This window comes from Carettochelys insculpta, chromosome 2 (assembly GCF_033958435.1).
Source record: "Carettochelys insculpta isolate YL-2023 chromosome 2, ASM3395843v1, whole genome shotgun sequence".
In the NCBI taxonomy this organism is placed as follows: Eukaryota; Metazoa; Chordata; order Testudines; family Carettochelyidae; genus Carettochelys; species Carettochelys insculpta.
The window spans coordinates 205,355,439-205,373,928 of NC_134138.1; the positions used below are offsets into that span (position 1 = coordinate 205,355,439).

General features: G+C 43.6%; 1 protein-coding gene across 7 annotated transcripts in view; it reads left to right on the forward strand.

Moving 5' to 3' along the window:
- The window catches only part of NEK10 (NIMA related kinase 10), a 244,257-nt gene that overhangs the window by 16,389 nt on the left and 209,378 nt on the right, over nt 1–18,490 (forward strand). For all 7 annotated transcript variants that reach the window (XM_074984426.1, XM_074984427.1, XM_074984430.1 and 4 more), the window contains exons 6-9: nt 5,235–5,319; nt 6,633–6,674; nt 17,364–17,442; nt 17,825–17,892. In XM_074984426.1, coding sequence (XP_074840527.1) covers nt 5,235–5,319; nt 6,633–6,674; nt 17,364–17,442; nt 17,825–17,892 — 274 coding nt within the window. The remainder of the gene's footprint in view (nt 1–5,234; nt 5,320–6,632; nt 6,675–17,363; nt 17,443–17,824; nt 17,893–18,490) is intronic.

The window sequence follows — 18,490 nt, forward strand, 5'->3', positions numbered from 1 at the left end:
ATTTTATAAAGTCGAAGTTGAGTATCCATACCTACTCTCAAAGTCGACTTAGTGTGTCCCCAGTAAATTGTTAAAGTTTGATTACTGCAGTTGTGCACTGTGGGCACCTATCCCACAGTTCCTGCAACCCCATTGCATTTTGTTTTTTTTTTTTTTTGCCAGTGTGTTATGGGGAAAAATGCACAGCAAGTGGTTGTGGGTGTGTAATGTTGTCATCCCATAGTGCATTGCCCTTGCTTCCCCCTGCTGTTGGAAACAAAAGGCCATTTTTCTGAAGCCTGCCCCTGTATCAGGACACTTTGATGATTGCCACCACCAGAACTGGCTATTCGTGTGCCGTTCTGCCCAGTGCACAGTAGACTGGCAAAGCGGAGGAAGTATTAGACAGTAAAAAAGTTGAGGAAAGTGGAACCCTGGGGAGTGTTGTCTTCCCAGTCCATTACACGAACGTCTCCAACATGAGGCGTGGAGCTTGTCAGAGGTAGACTGGCAAAGTTGAGGAAGTATTAGACGATAGTAAAGTTGAGGAAAGTGGAACCCTTGAATGTGTTATCTTCCCTATCTATTACATGGACATCTCCGACATGACATGTGGAGCGCATCAAAGGTCGACTGGCAAATTTGAGGAAGTAGTAGAGGATAGTACAGTTGAAGAAACATCATGGAGCATTGTGGTTATTTGTCACCTCTTGGCCCCACTCAAGAATTATTTTGCCTGCAAAGAGCAGGGATTCCCTTGCCTCTTCTAGTAAAGATGCCCTAGTTCAACTGCCTGTGTGGGAGAGGAAAGGAAGAGAGAGGTCCACAAGCTCCTTTACTTCAGAGGAAGCTCTTCCCCGAACCACATGCTTTGAGGAGGAAGTGTGGCCTTGCTTATGAAACATTCTTTAACCAAAGAACCTGATAGGGTTACTTTTTAAAAAGGGACAAAAGACAACACTCTTTAGAAAACATCCCGTGCAGCAGAGGCAGATGTCCTGGGTAGTGTTTATGAACAGTGAGACACAAGGGCAATCATCAAAACACAAAACAGTGCAAATCAGGGATCTTTTAAACGTAGCTTTATGAATGAGTAGACAGCCGCATGAATGTATTTAACTGTTGTGATAACCCCCCCCCCCCCCACTGATATGTGCCTAACCTTTATGAAAGCACCTGCAACTGCATCCCGCTCCCCTTTAACCAATAAATGTCACTGTGGTTTTCACAACAGCATTTTTTTTATAGTGGGGATGAGGCTTTCCTTGCCTCCCCCCTCCCTGCTGTGTTCTGGGCCCCCAACAAGGGGAGACCATAGAACATGGTGAGGAGGCTGTATAACTGTGCATTCTGTGGTGAAGGAGGCAATCTGCGGTTCCCGCTCAGACCACTTTAAAATGTAAAAGCTGTGGGGTGGAGAGGAGGGGGCAAGCCCGTCAGCTGCATGGCGGCTTGTGGGGAGCAGCCCCATAAAATGTGCAACAAACAAAACAAGTTTCTCAGCTTCTCCTGCTGAATTCTGTGCATGGAAGAAGCCTTCTCAAGCACTGAAACCCCATGCAGGACAAGACATACTGCGGTCTGGAAGCAGGGTCCACACAGCCTGGCAGCCACATGGTGAGGACAGGGGAGGTTAGCCAAGTGGTGTGCAGGGAGGAGGGCTTGATTTCCACCAAGCTGTGCTGAGTGTCCCTGGTGAAACCTTTCTTCAGCATGCTCTGGGAAATCTTCCCATGAATGACTGCATTTCTTTTGTGGATTTGCAGTTTACTCAGCACAGATTCTCCCCGTCACAGAAATGAGATCCTGGCTCTCCTGACAGCTCTGTGCTGGGGATTTTTGGGCCCCTGAGAACTCATGGCTAGATGTGATCGGTCCTATGGTGTGCTCTTGAGGTCAGCTAGTTACGCTGGCCAGAAAGAAATTGAATTCAGATTCCTGGGCTCCCTGTTACCCACTTCATGCACACCTGGAGAGCAGTGGAAGTGAAAGTGGCCACAACAGACACATTTGGGGCATTGTGGGATACCTCTGGAGGCTAATAAAATTGATTTAAAATAACGCCGTTTCCATACTAGCATTAGTTCGACCTTTTAAATTCAAACGTGGCGTTATGCAGCCTGAGAAGAAAATTGATTTTAGTGCCCCTTAAAATCAGCATAATGGTATTTGCAGTGAAGATAGTTACATTATAAAATGTAAGACACAACACAAGGGCCATGTCTACAGTAGCCACAAACTTTGAAATGGCCATGCAAAAGGTCATTTCGAAGTTTACTAATGAAGTGCTGAAACACGTATTCAGCGCCTCATTAGCATGCAAACGGCTGCGGCACTTCGAAATTGACGTGGCTCGTCCAGACAGGGCTCCTTTTCGAAAGGACCCCAGCTACTTCGAAGTCCCCTTATTCCCATCTGCTCATAGGAATAAGGGGACTTCGAAGTTGCTGGGGTCCTTTCGAAAAGGAGGCCCATCAGGACGAGCCGCGCGGTGGCCAGCCACGTCAATTTCGAAGTGCCGCAGCCGCCCGCATGCTAATGAGGCGCTGAATGTGTATTTCAGCGCTTCATTAGTAAACTTTGAAATGGCCATTTGCATGGCCATTTCAACGTTTTGGCTAGTGTAGACGTAGCCAAGAAGTCACTGTTCTGCTCTGCTCTGCGCTGGTTAGGCCTCAGCTGGAGTATTGTGCCCAGTTCTGGGCACCACAGCTCAAGAAAGATGTGGAGAAATTAGAGAGGGTCCAGAGAAGGGCAACAAGAATGATTAAAGGTCTAGAGAATGTGACCTATGAAGAAAGGCTGAAAGAACTGGGCTTGTTCAGTTTGGAAAAGAGAAGATTGAGGGGAGACATAATAGCGGTTTTCAGGTATCTAAAAGGGTGTTATAAGGAGGAGAGAGAAAACTTGTTCTTGGTCTCTGAGGATAGAACAAGAGGCAATGGACTTAAGCTGCAGTAAGGGAGGTTTAGGTTGGACATTAGGAAAAAGTCCTAACTGTCAGGGTGGTCAAACAGTGGAATAAATTGCCAAGGGAGGTTGTGGAATCTCCGTCGCTGAAGATATTTAAGAACAGGTTAGATAGATATCTATCAGGGACGGTTTAGACAGCACTTGGTCCTGCCATTGGGGCTGGGGGCTGGACTTGATGGTCTCTTGAGGTCCCTTCCAGTCCTAGTGTTCTGTGATCTATGATTCTATGAAAATTGAGCTAAGTGCCTTAAAATCGACTTTATGTTCTAGTGTAAACAAAATCTAAGTTTCTTTGCAATGGGATTTTGACCATGTCTGCACTACAGATTTCTGGTCTGGCTTAACTACTACAATGTTGCCAGAATATTTTATTTTGCTCAGGGCAGAGTGTGGAATAAACTATGATAGTAAAAGTGGACCTTTGCTAGTATAACTGCATCTGCACTCTAAGGGCACTTTGTTGATATAATAAAAAGGTATGGCTATACCAATGGAAGCTCTAGTGTAGACCTGGGCTTAGATTCCTGTGTGCCTAAGTCACTTAGGCACTTTTGAAAATTTTAGCTGCATTCTCTTTTGGGTATATTCTCTCTGTTGTGTTCAGGGGCTTCATTTTAAGCACAGAAACAGTCCGTGTTAAATCAGGGGGACTATTTGTGCTTAAAGATCAGCAATTGCTTTTCTGGGTTAGGTTCTCAGTGATTATTGTGTCTGTCAGTTAAAACAAATGATAGCTAGTAATGTGCAATTTAATGAAATCTAATGCGTTTATAGGGCATTCATATTGTGTTAGTTGTACTGTATTTATAGAGCTTGAATATAAGTAGAATTAAAAATATGCCAGTGTCCTCCTGTAAAGGAACTGTAATAACACAACTTCATTTGATAATAATTCAAAGAAACTGTATGCTATCTCTTTACAAACACTATTTATGTATTGTGAAATACCTAATTATTTCTGACATTTTTATTTTTCCACCACTTTGAGAATGCTTTAACAAAGTACCATGTGTTGAAAATTAAAGACCTAGAGGAGGTTAATAATATTAATAGCTCTATGAAACAAGTCACACAAGTACAGTCACAAGGGGATTACGTGCCCTTTTGTAAGCACATTGCTACTAGTATGTTGATTGCTTCTCTTTAGGACAACTGCCATTGCAGAAGGTCAAAGCCTCTAGAGGCTGCATCAGATAACTCACCATGCTGGGGAACATGAAAGACAGATTGCTTTTTGAAAACCAGTCGTTTCTGTCAGGCATCTGGGCCTTCTGAAAAACTGAGCTTGAGCCGGCTAAAGAACACGCGCCTTCTGTTCCGTGCACCATTGTGAAACAGAGAATAAAGATAATTTTATAGTGTGTAATAATATTTTTTATTTACAAGGCACAATCTGCCCTTCCAGAGGCAGTCTGTGCAAGCCACCGTTTCTCCTTCAAAGAAAAGCACCTTTTTTCTGGTGAGGCAAGTACAAGACCCTTGGATAGAACCACTATCTTTAACCTATCTTGGATTCAAAGAGACTGCTCAATATAAGTTGATGCTGGAGTTCTAACTGCATGTTACAGCATAGCCTTATTTTTATCAAAATATTTTTAGCCATTGGCTTACTTCCCAGCAGCAAATGATAAGAGAAAAGAACTGCCATATCATGTAGATTTCTTCTGTTTCTAGATGACTTGATGAAATAAATACAGATACACACCGCTTTATAGATATAGATACTGACCCTTTATATATGTGGAGTAAGTATCTGACTGTAAAAAGTTGTTTAGATAGGTGTCCAAAAATTTGTTTATAGACAGATAAAATATAAACCTTTAATTGACAATACAAACTCATATGTTCGTATTGTATGTTGAAAAGGTATAGCTCAGTGATATTCATGGAACTTGGTAGTATTGTTGTATCTCAATGCTTTATTTTAAACACATGAGCAGTCAGATTGAAATTAGGGGGACTACTTGTGCTTAAAGATCAGCAAGTGCTTTTCGGTATTAGGGCATCAGTGAATATTGTGTCTGTTTGGTATAACAAGTGATAGTCACGTGCAGTTCAATGAAATCTTATGTGTTCCTAGTGAATTCATATTGTGTTAGCTGTATTGTATTTACAGTGCTTGAATACCAGTAATATTAAAATATGCTATTTGGCCAGTTTTCATGTATAATCTTATAATTACTTATGCCCCAAAATGAAAAATTGTGTTTTATATGTTCATTGTTATGCATTTGTTATTGCCTTGGGTTTATAACAGGATGTTTTTGATGTCTCTGCTACAGGGAGTGGGTTAATCGAGCCCCGTCCGTCCATTTCCTGAGAGTACTAATTTGTCTGAGATTACTAACGAGGGATCCATGCTATCAGGTTGGCATGCCAAAATATTATTTGTCATTGAAAACCAGAAGACATATAAACTATCTATGTTTCATGTGTATATATAGTACGAAAATAAAAACAATAAACTACAAACACACAGCAAAACTCTAGTAGTGAAAGTTTAATCAAGTAAGAGTGCTGAAACTGCAAAACTTCTGCAGTTGATGCAAAAATTTTGCTGTATAAATGTGCCTTTTACAGAATATATTTATTCAACTTCTGATGTTTCCTGTACAATATCTAGAGTCATTAATTCTAAATAAGAACATAGGAATTGCTATAGCAGAAGATCCATAATTTCTTCAGATTGTCCAGATCATTCTGGACAAGCTGGAGAAATGGTCTGAGGTAAATAAGGTGAAATTCAATAAGAACAAATGCAAAGTACTCCACTTTGGAAAGAATAATCGGTTTACCTATACAAAATGGGAAATGACTGTCCAAGAATGAGTACTGGAGAAAGGGCTCTGGGGGTTGTAGTGGACCACAAGCTGAAGATGAGTCTTCAGTGTGACACTTGCAAAAAAGCAGATGTGATTCTGGAATGTATTAACAGGAGCGTTGTAAACAAGACATGAGAGGTAATTTGTCTGCTCTGCTGAGTAGGCCTCAGCTACAGTAGTGTGTTGATTTCTGGCAGCACGTTCCAAGAAAGATGTGGAGAAATTGGAGAAGGTCCAGAGAAGAGCAGCAAAAATGATTAATGGACTAGCAAATGTGACCTCTAAGAGAAGATTGAAATAAATGGATTGTTTAGTTTGGAAAAGAGAAAGCTGAGAAGGGACATAACAGCTTTCAAGTACCTAAAAGGTTGTTACAAAGATGAGCAAAGAAAAATTATTCTCCATAACCACTGGTGATAGGACAAGAAGCAATGGGCTTAAATTGCAGCAAGAGAGGTTTAGGGTGGATATTAAGAGGATCATCCTAACTGCCAAGGTGGCTAAACATTGGAATAAATTGCCTAGGGAAGTTGTGGATTTCTTGAGGTCCCTTCCAGACCTGCATTATGATTCTAAAGCTCTAATCTTCTTTAGAAGCTTAAGCTATTTACCTCAGCATACTTTAGTTCTGTGCATTCTGCATCTTAATCATGCATTGTTGTCCCAATTTTCAGATGTTCAAAATTAAATGTATGTAGCCTGATTTTTTTGAAGGTGCCAAGTACTCACAAATTCCATTAGCTTGTGCTTTGGGAGAGCTCACCCATGCCAAAGCCCAGATCATTTACATTAAAGCACCATTTATTTCAGTGTTTCTTTGTTATGACAAACTTCACTTTCTTCTTTATTTTTGTTCAGGAAGCATTCTATAACCTGGGTGGTATTGAAATTCTAGCTCAGGTAACATATTCTCTTGTTTTTATCTCTTATCTTATTCAGTAATTTTATATTGCAAACGCAAGAATGAAATGTCATGTAAAAGCATTATTTTCTTGGCCTGTAGAGATGAAAAATTGTTATCCTATCAGCACATGGATAAGTAGGTGTGGTTACTAATTATGCCCAAAGCAATTCTACATGTAATTTAGTAGGATGCACCAATGACATTTTCTTCCAGCAAATTGGATTAGACAGTAGCTAGTTTGTTGAAGTGAAAAAGACTATTAAAGGTCAGCACATGTCTGGCTCAGTCATAAGAATGAGTTCTAAGATATTGATGGAAGGGTGTATGAAGTCTTTGACTTCCTTTTCTGAAGGAATAACAAAAGTAACAGAAAATCTATTAGTTTGAAATAAAAACACACTGAAATGTCTGTTTATCGCAGATTTCAATGCTTTAATATCTCTTTGGGAATTTTATATAGTTGAGTCCCTTGCATAGCATTCATTGTTTCTAGATGTGATTTTGGTCATGGTAAGTTAAGAGAAGTCCCAGGGCAGGTGTGAAAAGGACAAAAAATGTAAAATATAATTTTGGAAAAAAAATCAAAATGCATGACATTATTTTTTGTTCTGCACAAAATAGTTCTTATTTTTCCAGGTTTAATTCTTGCAGACAAAAAGGGTAGGACATATTGGTTATGTCTACACTAGCCCCAAACTTTGAAATGGCCATGCCACCGCACGGCTCGTCCAGACGGGGCTCCTTTTCAAAAGGACCCCACCTTCTTCAAAGTCCCATCATTCCTATGAGCAGCTGGGAATAAGGGGACTTCAAAGTAGCCGGGGTCCTTTCGAAAAGGAGCCCTGTCTGAATGAGCTGCGTCAATTTTGAAGTGCTGCGGCCACCCGCATGCTAATGAGGTGCTGAATATGTATTTCATCACTTCATTAGTAAACTTCAAAATGGCCATTTTCATGGCCATTTCGAAGTTTTTGGCTAGTGTAGACACTGCCATTTTGTGATAATACATAGAACATAAAAATTAGTCTATACTACAGCATTGATTAATTTAGTTCATTGGTTCAAATTGTGGGTCGCGACTGCAAAGCAAGTGGTGACTCCCTTTGAATGGTGTTGCTTGGGATGGCTTAGGCTTTCTGTTGTCCAGGGCTGAAACCCAAGCCCCACTGCCTAGAGTCGAAGACAATATTTAAGGGCTCCAGCCCTGGGTGGCAGGGGTCAGGTTGCAGGGGTCAGGTTGCAGGCTCTCCTTGCCTGGCACTGAACCCTTTGAGCTTTGGCTTTGTCCCATTGCCCTGAGCTGTGGGACTTAGGCTTTGGCCTCTTCATCGGGGCAGTGGGGCAAGAGTGGACTCAGGCTTTGGTCCCTCTTCCTGGTGTAATAAAGTAATTTTGTTGTTAGAAGGCAATTGTGGTGCAATAAACTTGGAGAACTTCTGATTTAGCCTGATGATTCTTTGTAATGTCTCCCATGTTAACAATGTTCATATTCATTCAGGGTTCATTTTGAATGAAGTAAAGATGGAAACCTGCTAAAAATATGAAAATTGGTTTAGGTAACTGGATATTAGGTTATGGGGTGCATATGTGTGGCTTCTTCTGTGCCCACATTGGCTATCCAAATCAACACAAATTCATTTTCAAAGAAGAAGGCTCTCATTTGAGAGTATACTTGTGCATCTCACTTGCGCTATCTTGCTATTGGTATTGAATTCCTCCCCCCGTTATACTTTTTATGGTCAGGGATTAAAATACTCAACTCCTAAGATTCTCAGTGAAGTTTGCTCAAGTATTTACTGTCACGTTCAAATGACCACATGCAAATATCTCCAAATGTCAGAAGTTACGTCTGTTTTTTATGCCATTAAATCCATTATCTAATAGCAGCTGTGGCAATAATATGGCTGCATACTGCACATTGTATTACAGGGTTAGGGTGTCTAGTTAATCAAGCTCTCGTCTCTACTATATGTTCTTGTTCATCCACCTCACTGTAGATATTTGTAGATACTACTTATAGTTAAAATTAGGCAATAGTTTTCATTCTAACCCCTGTTGTCACTTGCTTGTAGCTTTCTGAAACTTTCACCTTCTGTGATGAAATCTTCTGGCTTGGTCTCTGCCTGAAGGTGAATTATTTTTAGAAATGAAATCTTAGCAGTGTGATATCTCACTACAGTACTCAGCTTCTCAGTTGTTGCCGAGAGGTTAGGAGAGACTAATAGGTTTTGTGTGTGAAGTATGGGTGTGCAGATAAGTAAACTGGTATTTGTGAGGGTCCACTCTGTTAATTTTGTTTCTAGAAAGAAGGAGTAATAAATGATTATGCATTTCAGCCACAGACTGTGAATGACTGACACCCTAGGAAATGCAGTTTTGGGTCAAAATGTTGTCATGTTTGTACCCCACATATTTCCTCCTGACAGCTTTCATAAAAGTTGTGTGAAGACCAGTCTCAGATTTTTCATTCTGAAATCATTATTATGTACTGCCTCATCAATAGTCTGTGACATTTAGATGTCTGACTAGCTGGCTGTTTAAAAGAAAATTACACTCCTCTTACTTAAGGTGGCAGTCTGAAAGTAAAATCTAGGCAGAGATTCTCTTCTTAGAACAGAGAATAATTGGTAATAGTCCTACTAGGTACTACTATACACCACAAAAGAACTGCACATTTCAACATGTTTGGCAGCATAACTGCTGACTGTGCCTCATTATGAGAAATGTTCTTATTTTTTCCATGCAAATGTACCTTTGTCCAGCAAATATCTGGTGTATTATGAGTGTTACCATAAATTATTAGAAATGAAAGTAAAATGAAGTTTCTAATTAATTCAAACCCTCTTCTCACTATGGCTGTGTCTACACTACAAAATAACTTAGAAGTTGCTTACTTTGAAGTAAACAACTTCAAAGTAGAGCGTCTACACACAAAATGCACCCTCCCTTACTTCAAAGTAGCCTTTCTCCCACTTTGAAGTAAAGCGTCAACACATAATTAGCCCCTGCTTCTAAGTAAGGGGCCAGGGCCCCTCCCAACACCCACACCCTGCACGTGCTCAGGACTGCCAGGCTGCGGACAGCAGCAGAACATGTGCTGGTGAAGACAGCTGAACAATATGCCCACTCCCACCCTCCCCAAGGACGAGGTCCTCTCCACCCTGGCCAGCCTGTTGGCCAGCCATGGTGGTCACCCTGATCTTCCAGTAGCATGTCTGGGTCACCCACCTGGGACCCAGCCTGAAGGCCCTGGCCACGGCACTGCCGCCCTCCCCAGGGCCCTCCAGATCCAGCGCCGGTGGGTCTTCACCACCACCAATTGGTGCTGGAGGACTGGGATGATGAGTGGTGTCTGATGAACTTCAGAATGACCCATCAGACATTCGAAGACCTCTGCCACTTCATCCAGGGCTGGGCCATGGACCCGGGGGCCAGGTATGAGCAGCCACTCCCTTCCCTATGCCATGAGGCACAGAGGGTTGGGGTCAGGGTCTGGGAGACCTTGCACCAGGTCTTCATGCAGGGCCTGCCCTCACCCAGCCACACTCCGCACCACGGGCCCCCTTCTCTTCCATCCCTCATTCTCTTCCACTCACCACTTTCCCACCGAGCACCAGGGACATGGGGTTAGGTTGGGAACGTTAAACATTCGTATTGGGGTAATAAACTTTTTGTGCAAAACCAAACTGAACAACATGTACAGTTATTTACAGTGCATGGGATGAATGGTCCACAGGAGGGAGATGGGGGGGATAGCTGGGGGAGACTAAACTGGAAAGAGTGGGCTAGGTGGTGGAAGGCTCAGTTACCCAATGGCATGGAGGGCTGGGAGCCGCAGTGGCCACAGCTGCCCCTGTTGCTCTAGGTCTGGAGCCCCCAGCAGGGCTGCGATGGGGCCGGGACCACAGGGAGTTAGGGGTGGGGTTGAGGTGCCACAGGCTCAGTCTCTTCAGGGTGTTCAGCAGGAGCACTGGGTCTGGGTCAGGTACATCTGCCTCGGCCAGCAGCCACCGAGCCAGCTCAATGCAGGTGGACGGTGACAGGTCTGCCATGCACTGGGTGGCTGCAGAGGGGCAGCTGCGGGCTGGGCTGGTGAGGAGGCAGGCAGTTGGGTGAGATGGGCGGCCAATGCCTGGGTCAGTGTCTAGGCTGCCGGCCAGCTGCACCCACACTTCCTGCTCTATCGCCAGCCAGTCCCGGAACACCCCGGTCATCTCCCGCATGACCACCTGCTTGGCGGCTGCCTCCTCATCCCTCCAATGCCATCTGCAGGACGCCCTGCCATGGCCATGGGGGGATGCAGGCTGGGGCAATGGGGTGGCCTCCCAGCCCTCTGGCTGCAGCCCACTCCGGTGTGCTGTGGTGCCTTCCTGATGATGGACCTGTGGAGGCAGAAGGGGACAGGGACGTCCTGTTAGTGGTGGGTCCCAACTGTGGGGGGCCTGGGGCCCCTGCTTCACTGGTCCCTACCACGGTCCTCTGCCACCTGATGGCCCGTGAACCCTGTGGCATGCTGGGTGCCCAGAGGTTCCTGCCTGGTGAGGGTCCTCCCATGTTCCCTCTTCCGTCACCAGGCGTATGGGCTGTGGGACTGTTCTGGGTGGGCCATCCCATTTGTCCTGTACATACCACCTGCGACATCCTGGGGCTTGGGCTTTTCTGGGCTGGAGGAGGCTTGGCTGTGTGTCCCGGAGGGGAGGGTGATGATGAGGGTCCCATTGCTGCAGCTCTCATCATCACCCTCGGCCTCGGTCACCTGCTCCTTGTGCAGGGGGCTCATGGTACTGGAGGGACCCCACCTCATCCTCACTGTCTACAGGGGGTTGTGGTGGTTCCGCTACTTGCTCTTGGTTGGCCATCTCTCTCAGCCCCAGGAGCCTCTGCGGTTCCTGGTACTTGGGGCAGTGGACAGGCTGTGTCCCCGACTGGTTGGCAGCATTGCGGGTCTTGATGTAGGCCTGCCTCAGTTCTTTTACTTTGATGCAGACACTGCTGCCATTGCGGTCAGGGTAGCCTCGGGCGGTGAGCCTGCTGGCTAGCTGGTCAAAGGCTTCTCATTCCTCTGCTGGGTGCCGGTTTGGTGAAGGACCTCCTCCTCCCCTCACAGAACAAGGAGGTACTTCAGCTTGTCTGCAGTCCAGGAGGATCCCATCCTGGCACGGCCCTTGTCTGGGTGCTGTGAGCCCTCGGACTCCTCGTCTGGGGCTCCCAGGGGGTGGGGGTGGGTCCTGGCATGGTGGTGGCCAGGGAGTGCAGAGGCTAGCTGGGTGCTTCAAGCTGGGGCAATCTGAGTGGGAGCTCGTGCTGCCCCTGCTTGTGGCATAGTCTCAGCTTCCTGCCTGGGGTTGCCGGGGACCTGTGTCCTTCAAGACAGCTGGCAGGAGAGCCCTGCCTGGGCTGGCCAGACTGTTTCCGTCCTCCAGGGGGAGCTGCCTCCTTCGTGGAATCCTTACTTCAAAGTAGGGAGTGCAGAGCATCTACACACACTTAACTTTGAAGTAAGCCACTGCTCCATTCCCAGCAACGGAGTATTGACATTGAAGTTAGCATCCCTTACTTCAAACTTCACTTTGAAGTAGGGAAAAGTGTGAGTAGACACTTTGCAGGCTGCTTTGAAGTAACAGCTTACTGTAAAAGTGCTTACTTCAAAGTAAGTTTATAGTTTTTATGCAGCCTATATGTTCTTTTTGTGCACCTTACTGTACATATTTGCTATATGATTTGAAAGCTTTTAAGTCATTTTGGCTTTGATCCTCTCAAACTGTGATCTGGCAGTCTCTACTAAATGGTAATGCAATAATTCAGCTCTTCATCTGTGGAAACCTGATGCTAAGTCCCAGTCTATGATCATAAGTGAAACTGGTCAGCTTACCTGACATAGTCATCCTATAGTTTGCAGTAGTTGCTCATAGGAAACACAACACTGTGCTAACAGAATAGTTTCAAATTACTGTTTAGGTATTGGTATGTTTGAATAGAATTATGTGTAAAGAAAAACAAACGCACCCAAAAGTACACCTGCTATCACAGTCTGTACCATGGTCAGATTCATTTTCCCCAGCATATTGCTGGTGGCAGCCCACTTATAAGAGGATTGCAAGTTGCCAACAACCCCCACAACTTGTGCCTCCGAAGAGCTTGGAATAGGCAAGTTTACTCTGAACAGACAGTTGGGCACAGCTGTGAATAAATCCCACATCTTTAATATAAAAGAGCCACATTTCATCTACTTCTCTTCATCTATTTTCATTACACAGATTTTTGGTATCAGAGGGGTAGCTGTGTTAATCTGTGTCCACAAAAACAATGAGTTCTGTGGCAAAGCTTCAGTCCTGTCACTGAATCTGGCAAAGGGGTTTTGACCACAAAAATTTATGCCCAAATAAATCTGCTAGTCTTTAAGGTGCCACAATACTCTGTGTTGTATTTACAGCCTTTTAGAAGGAGGACGTCAAGTTAGATAATTCTGTAATCCACACTAATGTAGGAAGATTTTCTTTCGCTCTCCAATGGTTTGAGTCTGCTTTGTCTTCAGTGTGAGGTGTCTGGTGTGTTAGCTCAGGAGGTGTGGATCATGTTATTCAATATAGGCTTTGCTCTAATGAGTTGCTGGAGATGACCCAAATGGGCATTAGTACATTTATAGAGCCCAGTGTGGATACAAAATTTGTATCCTCATCTGACTTGTGAGCCACAAACATGGGCAGTGGGCTTCTGTGCCATGGATGTGGATATCTGTTAATAAGAAGTGGCTGTCCTCAGACTTGCAGGGTTCTACATAATAAATGTGAATTTGCATCCATCTGCAGTCCACAAATCTATGGATCCTGTGTGCATTTAGTTAAGCTGTCACAAATACTTATGCAATTCAATAGACAAGTGTGTGTTAATGGTTCTCTAGCCTTCATTCAGAGAATAGTACAAGCTTTCTCCCCACCAGTTACTCTTGTAACTTAAGTGGAAGCAGTTTGTGCTATGGACCCAAAGAATGTTTTTTTTTTCTTTAGCTTTTGAACTGCATAATATGTGTGTGTTGGAAGTACATGTGACTTCTTGATTTAAACCCTGGTACCCTGGATGGAGCATAGGTCATCTCTAAGTCTCCTCCACTTCACTCTGTCTCAGGACAAAACTTCTAGCTGACTCCAGAAGTACCCCAGTTGTCCTTCAATCTCAGTAGGTCTTCTCCATGTTGTTCGAGGTCTTCCTCTTTTGCATTTTCCTTCCAGGTTCCATGTGAGAGCTTGATGGACTCTGCTGGATGGTGGTTTTCTGAGAATGTGGCCTAGCCCTCCCCACTTTCTTCTCTTGTTTGGAATGTCAAGTGGTTTTAATCCTGCTTAATTCCAAAGCTCCTCACTTGTGACAAAGTCTTGCCGTATGATGTGAAAGATGTGCCTCAGGCTCTGTTTATGAATGTCTGCAGCTTGTGATCTGAAGACTTTTCAGTATGCCAGGTCTCACATCCATACAAGAGCATACTCTTTACATTTGTGTTGAAGATCCAGTTTCATCTTCACAGATATTATTTGTGACTGCCATATGGGATGAAGTGTCTTGAATGCAGCTGTTGCTTTCCCTATCCTGGCATTGATATCCTTCTCTGTGCTTCTGTTTTTGCCCATAATACTCCCCAAGTAGGTAAACTGCTCCACATCTTCCAGGTCATCCCCTCCCAGTGTGATGGTGCTGTTGTTGTCCTGGTTGCTCCCCAATTATAAAAATCATTTTAAGCAACCTGGAATCAATGTTGGAGTGATTGTATATTGCAGAACATTGTGTTTAGAAGTGAATTTGAATGCTATATTAACACTGCTTTATTATTGCATTTTTAGTGGTTGTATAGGTTATACCTCTCTGGTTTGGCACCCTTGGAATCTCACTGGTCCCCTGAACCAGGGAATTTGCCAGACCACAGAAGGTTGATTCTGGCCACTCTGCTACCACTGGCTCTGGGGCTATGCCTGGCAGCAGCAGAGGGGCTAACACTGAAGGAACAGAGACTGATGGGAACAGTCAGGGAGAGAGGCAGGATGGCTGCAGAGCCCCACCACCCAGGTGGTGGCAGCAGAAGGGCTGGCATTGACTGAGCAAAGTCTAGGAGGATGCTTGGGGTTGGAGGCAGGGCAGCAGTGGAGCCCTGCAGGTTGAGGCCAGGAAATCAGCTTTATGGGGGTATACCTAGCTTGGCTGTACTTCCGGTCCATATCGCCAGCCATGGGGCTGCATTTCTGGCTGCCAGCCATGGTGCTCTGCAGCCACCCTCTTCCTTTGAGCATCCTCCCATCCCTCCCTCTCTGCTTCCTGAGCTTGAGTGCTACAAATAAGCTATTTGCAGTGCTCCAGAAGCTCTGGGAGGGCAGGGCCTGGCTTTTCCATGTGCGTGCTCCAGCCCAGGAACACCTATGGGGATGCCACAGACATTGATGGATAACAGAAGTCCAGACTATCGAGGATCTAACCTGTACTTTGGTTAATAGGAACTTTGCCATTTAACTGTATGAGAGCGCACTTCATGAGTATTTGTGAAGTTGAGAGTAGCATAGGAGATTTTGTTCGAAAAATCAGAGCATAATTTAATACACTTATCTTTCCAGAAAGCAGCTGTTGTTCTGGCTATTATAATAGGGTGTTATAACATTAGCTTTTATGTGGAACTCGATGCTTTGGGGCATGGCTAATATGTTATAAAGCCTTTCACTTGTAGGACACCAGTTTGACACCTGTCCGGTTCAGCAGGACTTAAAAATTGTTCTCATCTAATGGATGTTTGGTGACTTCATATGAGATGAGTTTGCTGGGACCCAGTTTCAGCTATCACATCATAAATGTGATACTGTGCTTTACGCTAGATTTCAGTGTCTTCTGGACATCAGCTCTCTTGTTATGTGTTTGTACGATGGTTAGCGCAATGGGACTGTGTGTTTTTATACAATGGTTAACACAGTGGGACCTTATGTTTTTATTCAAAGGTTAGCTGATATTGGTAGAGTGTGATAGTAAGATTACCCTTGCATCAGGAGTAAAAATCACGTTGCCCATAAATCTGTGAACTGGCAAACATGGGACATTACTATCACTGTACCTGTCATGTTTACGTTGGAGAAAGCCTGGGGAAGTTGAAGAATCAGCACACCAAACGTATAATTTATTGTAAAATTTCAAAACCATCTATGTGACTTAGGAGTTAAATCCTGTTTTCAGAAGTGACATAGGCTCTTAAGTGCCTATGTCCCACTGACTTTTAGTGAGAGTTCGTCGCCAGTGGGAGCTGTGGGAAGTGACACTGATCAGGACACTGCTTTCTGTTGAAAACTGGATGCCTGGCAACCCTAGTCAGAAACTGAGGGAGCTGAAGAACCAACCGTCCACAGTTGCCTGGACTTCCTGAGCTTTTCTTTCCTGGGCCAGGGCTACAGCTTCCAGCCTAGCCACGGGGCAAGGCCTTGGGGAGAAGAGGAGAGTTGGGGGCAAAAAGTGCCACTGCTACACAGTTCATCTTTTGTCCTGTGTGCCGATGGGGATGGGTAGGGCTGAGTAGGATGGTGTAGGATTCTGGAGAGGAGATTAATTAATTCCTACTAGGTTATTGCTGGGTTATTTGCACAGTTGGCTCAGTAACTGATAGGTCCATTTATTTAGTAGAATTATTCACTAGAATGTTTTAAAAACTAGTCCAGTACCTCCAGAGAATTGACTGAGCTTGCTTTCATTAAAAAGTAGTAAACAGGAAGAGGGAAGTTAACTCAAGTTAATTAGCAATGACTTGTTATAATCAGACCTGTAATGGAAAAAAGCTACTTTCTACCATAACAATGGAGAGTATAATCTCTTCCTAATGCTGAAGTGCGGTGGCTTACACACTTTCCAGGCTACTGTACTTCTTTCAGGAGTCTTTTTTGTCCTGCAGACCCCCAAGTTTCACTTCACTTAAAACACTGCTTGCTTACAAAGTCAGACAAAATGCAAATGTGGTGCAGCACACCATTACTGAAAAATTGCTGACCTTCTCCTTTTTGTCATATAATTGTAAAATAAATTAACTGGAATACGAACATTTTTCTTACATTTCAGTGTATAATATATGGAGCATAAAAAAGTCATTTTCTGCATGAAAGTTTAGTTTATACTGACTTCACTAGTGTTTTTCCTGTAGCCCATTGTAAAACGAGGCAAATCTCTAGATGATTTGATGTACCTCCTGGGAGACCTCTGCATAGCCCCAGGGACAAGGTGCACAAGTCCCTGATCTGGAACCTCTGCTCCAGTGTCCTTTGGCACTGGCAGTTTATAGTCTATTGTGAAGCTGGTGCACCACCTTCAGGCTGTGCTTGTGCATAGCACTTTTAAACATATATAATAGAACCTCCATTTTACAAATACTAATCTTACAAATGCGCAGTTATGCAAACCATTTTTCTCCATGGAAGAATAAGAATCACATAATGAAAGTGTTGCTGAAGAACCACTCGGTACCCTTTCACGTTCTGATACCTTGAGTGCACTGCAGAACAATTTTCAGTAGTTTAAAGTTTGCACTGTATGGCAATGTTTGCACCGTATCTACTGTAATTTTGAGATGTTCAGTTTTATGAACTTTTGTGTTTATGAATTTATCAATCCCAAATTGTAAAATAGAGGTTTTAGTGTAAGTATGTTAACATTGTGTTTTGTCCCACTTACAGTATATGGAAACAGTAGCTAGTGGATATCTTGGATATGGAGAAGAGCAGCATAACGTAGACAAATTGGTCAACATGACATGTAAGCCTTGTAACTGACATACACTTATGTTCCTATGGATGAGAAGCAAAATTTGTGTGACGGACTGAGAGATGCTTACAATATTTGCAAGTCATTCAGAAATTTTGGGGTTGTTAGACACTTTGCAATCATGGTCATGCAAAAGAAAATAGTTCTTGAATAGAGAGATGCACAGCACAGTAGCAGATCTTATTCCTGTACCTCTGTAATATTGCTTCAGTAGCAATGACACCTCTTTGTACATTAAGATATTGAATAATGTCATGTCAAGAAGGTACCCAATTTCAGCATGTTAACCAGTGTTTTAGACCTGTTATTTTATTACTCTTCTATTAATAAAATGAAAAAAAATAATTTGAGATTTATTTCCTTCATTTCACAGATATTTTTCAAAAAATCTCTGCTGTTAAAAATCAAAGAGAATGGGTTATAGCCAGTGGAGCACATAAAGTAAGTGGTTTTAAAGAACTGCCATTTATAACCAGTCAGCTACCAGTGTGAATGATTTATGCTTCCTAAATTTGATCAGAGTGACTCAAACTCTCTCCATCTTCAAAATGGTTGTGACATAAGCTGACATCAGTTCTGTGACTTGTCAGCCTGCGCTGACGTTATCTGAATTGTCATTTTTGTGGCTGAGATGTTTGTATTGGCCTTATACACCAATTGTGGATCATTTCATTGCATTAATTAGTTTGTTCCTATACAGGCAACAGCAAATTTACTTTATTAAACTGTACATTATTAAGATATAAATTGTGTCAAAACATCTGCAATAAACAAAAGCTTTGATCCTACAGTTGTGTCTCTAATGGTATGTCTGTACTGCAGTTAAAACCCACATCAGGCCTGTACCAACTGACTCAGGCTTGCAAGGTTTGGGCTTAAGGGGCTGTTTAATTGTAGTGTAGACATTTGGGCTTGGGTTGCAATATGAACTCTGTGAGTTTCCTGTGTCAAAGGGTCCTAGGCTCAGGCTCCAACCTGAGCCCAAACATTGCCACTGCAATTGAACAGACCCTTAGTCCAAGCACCATGAGATTGAGTT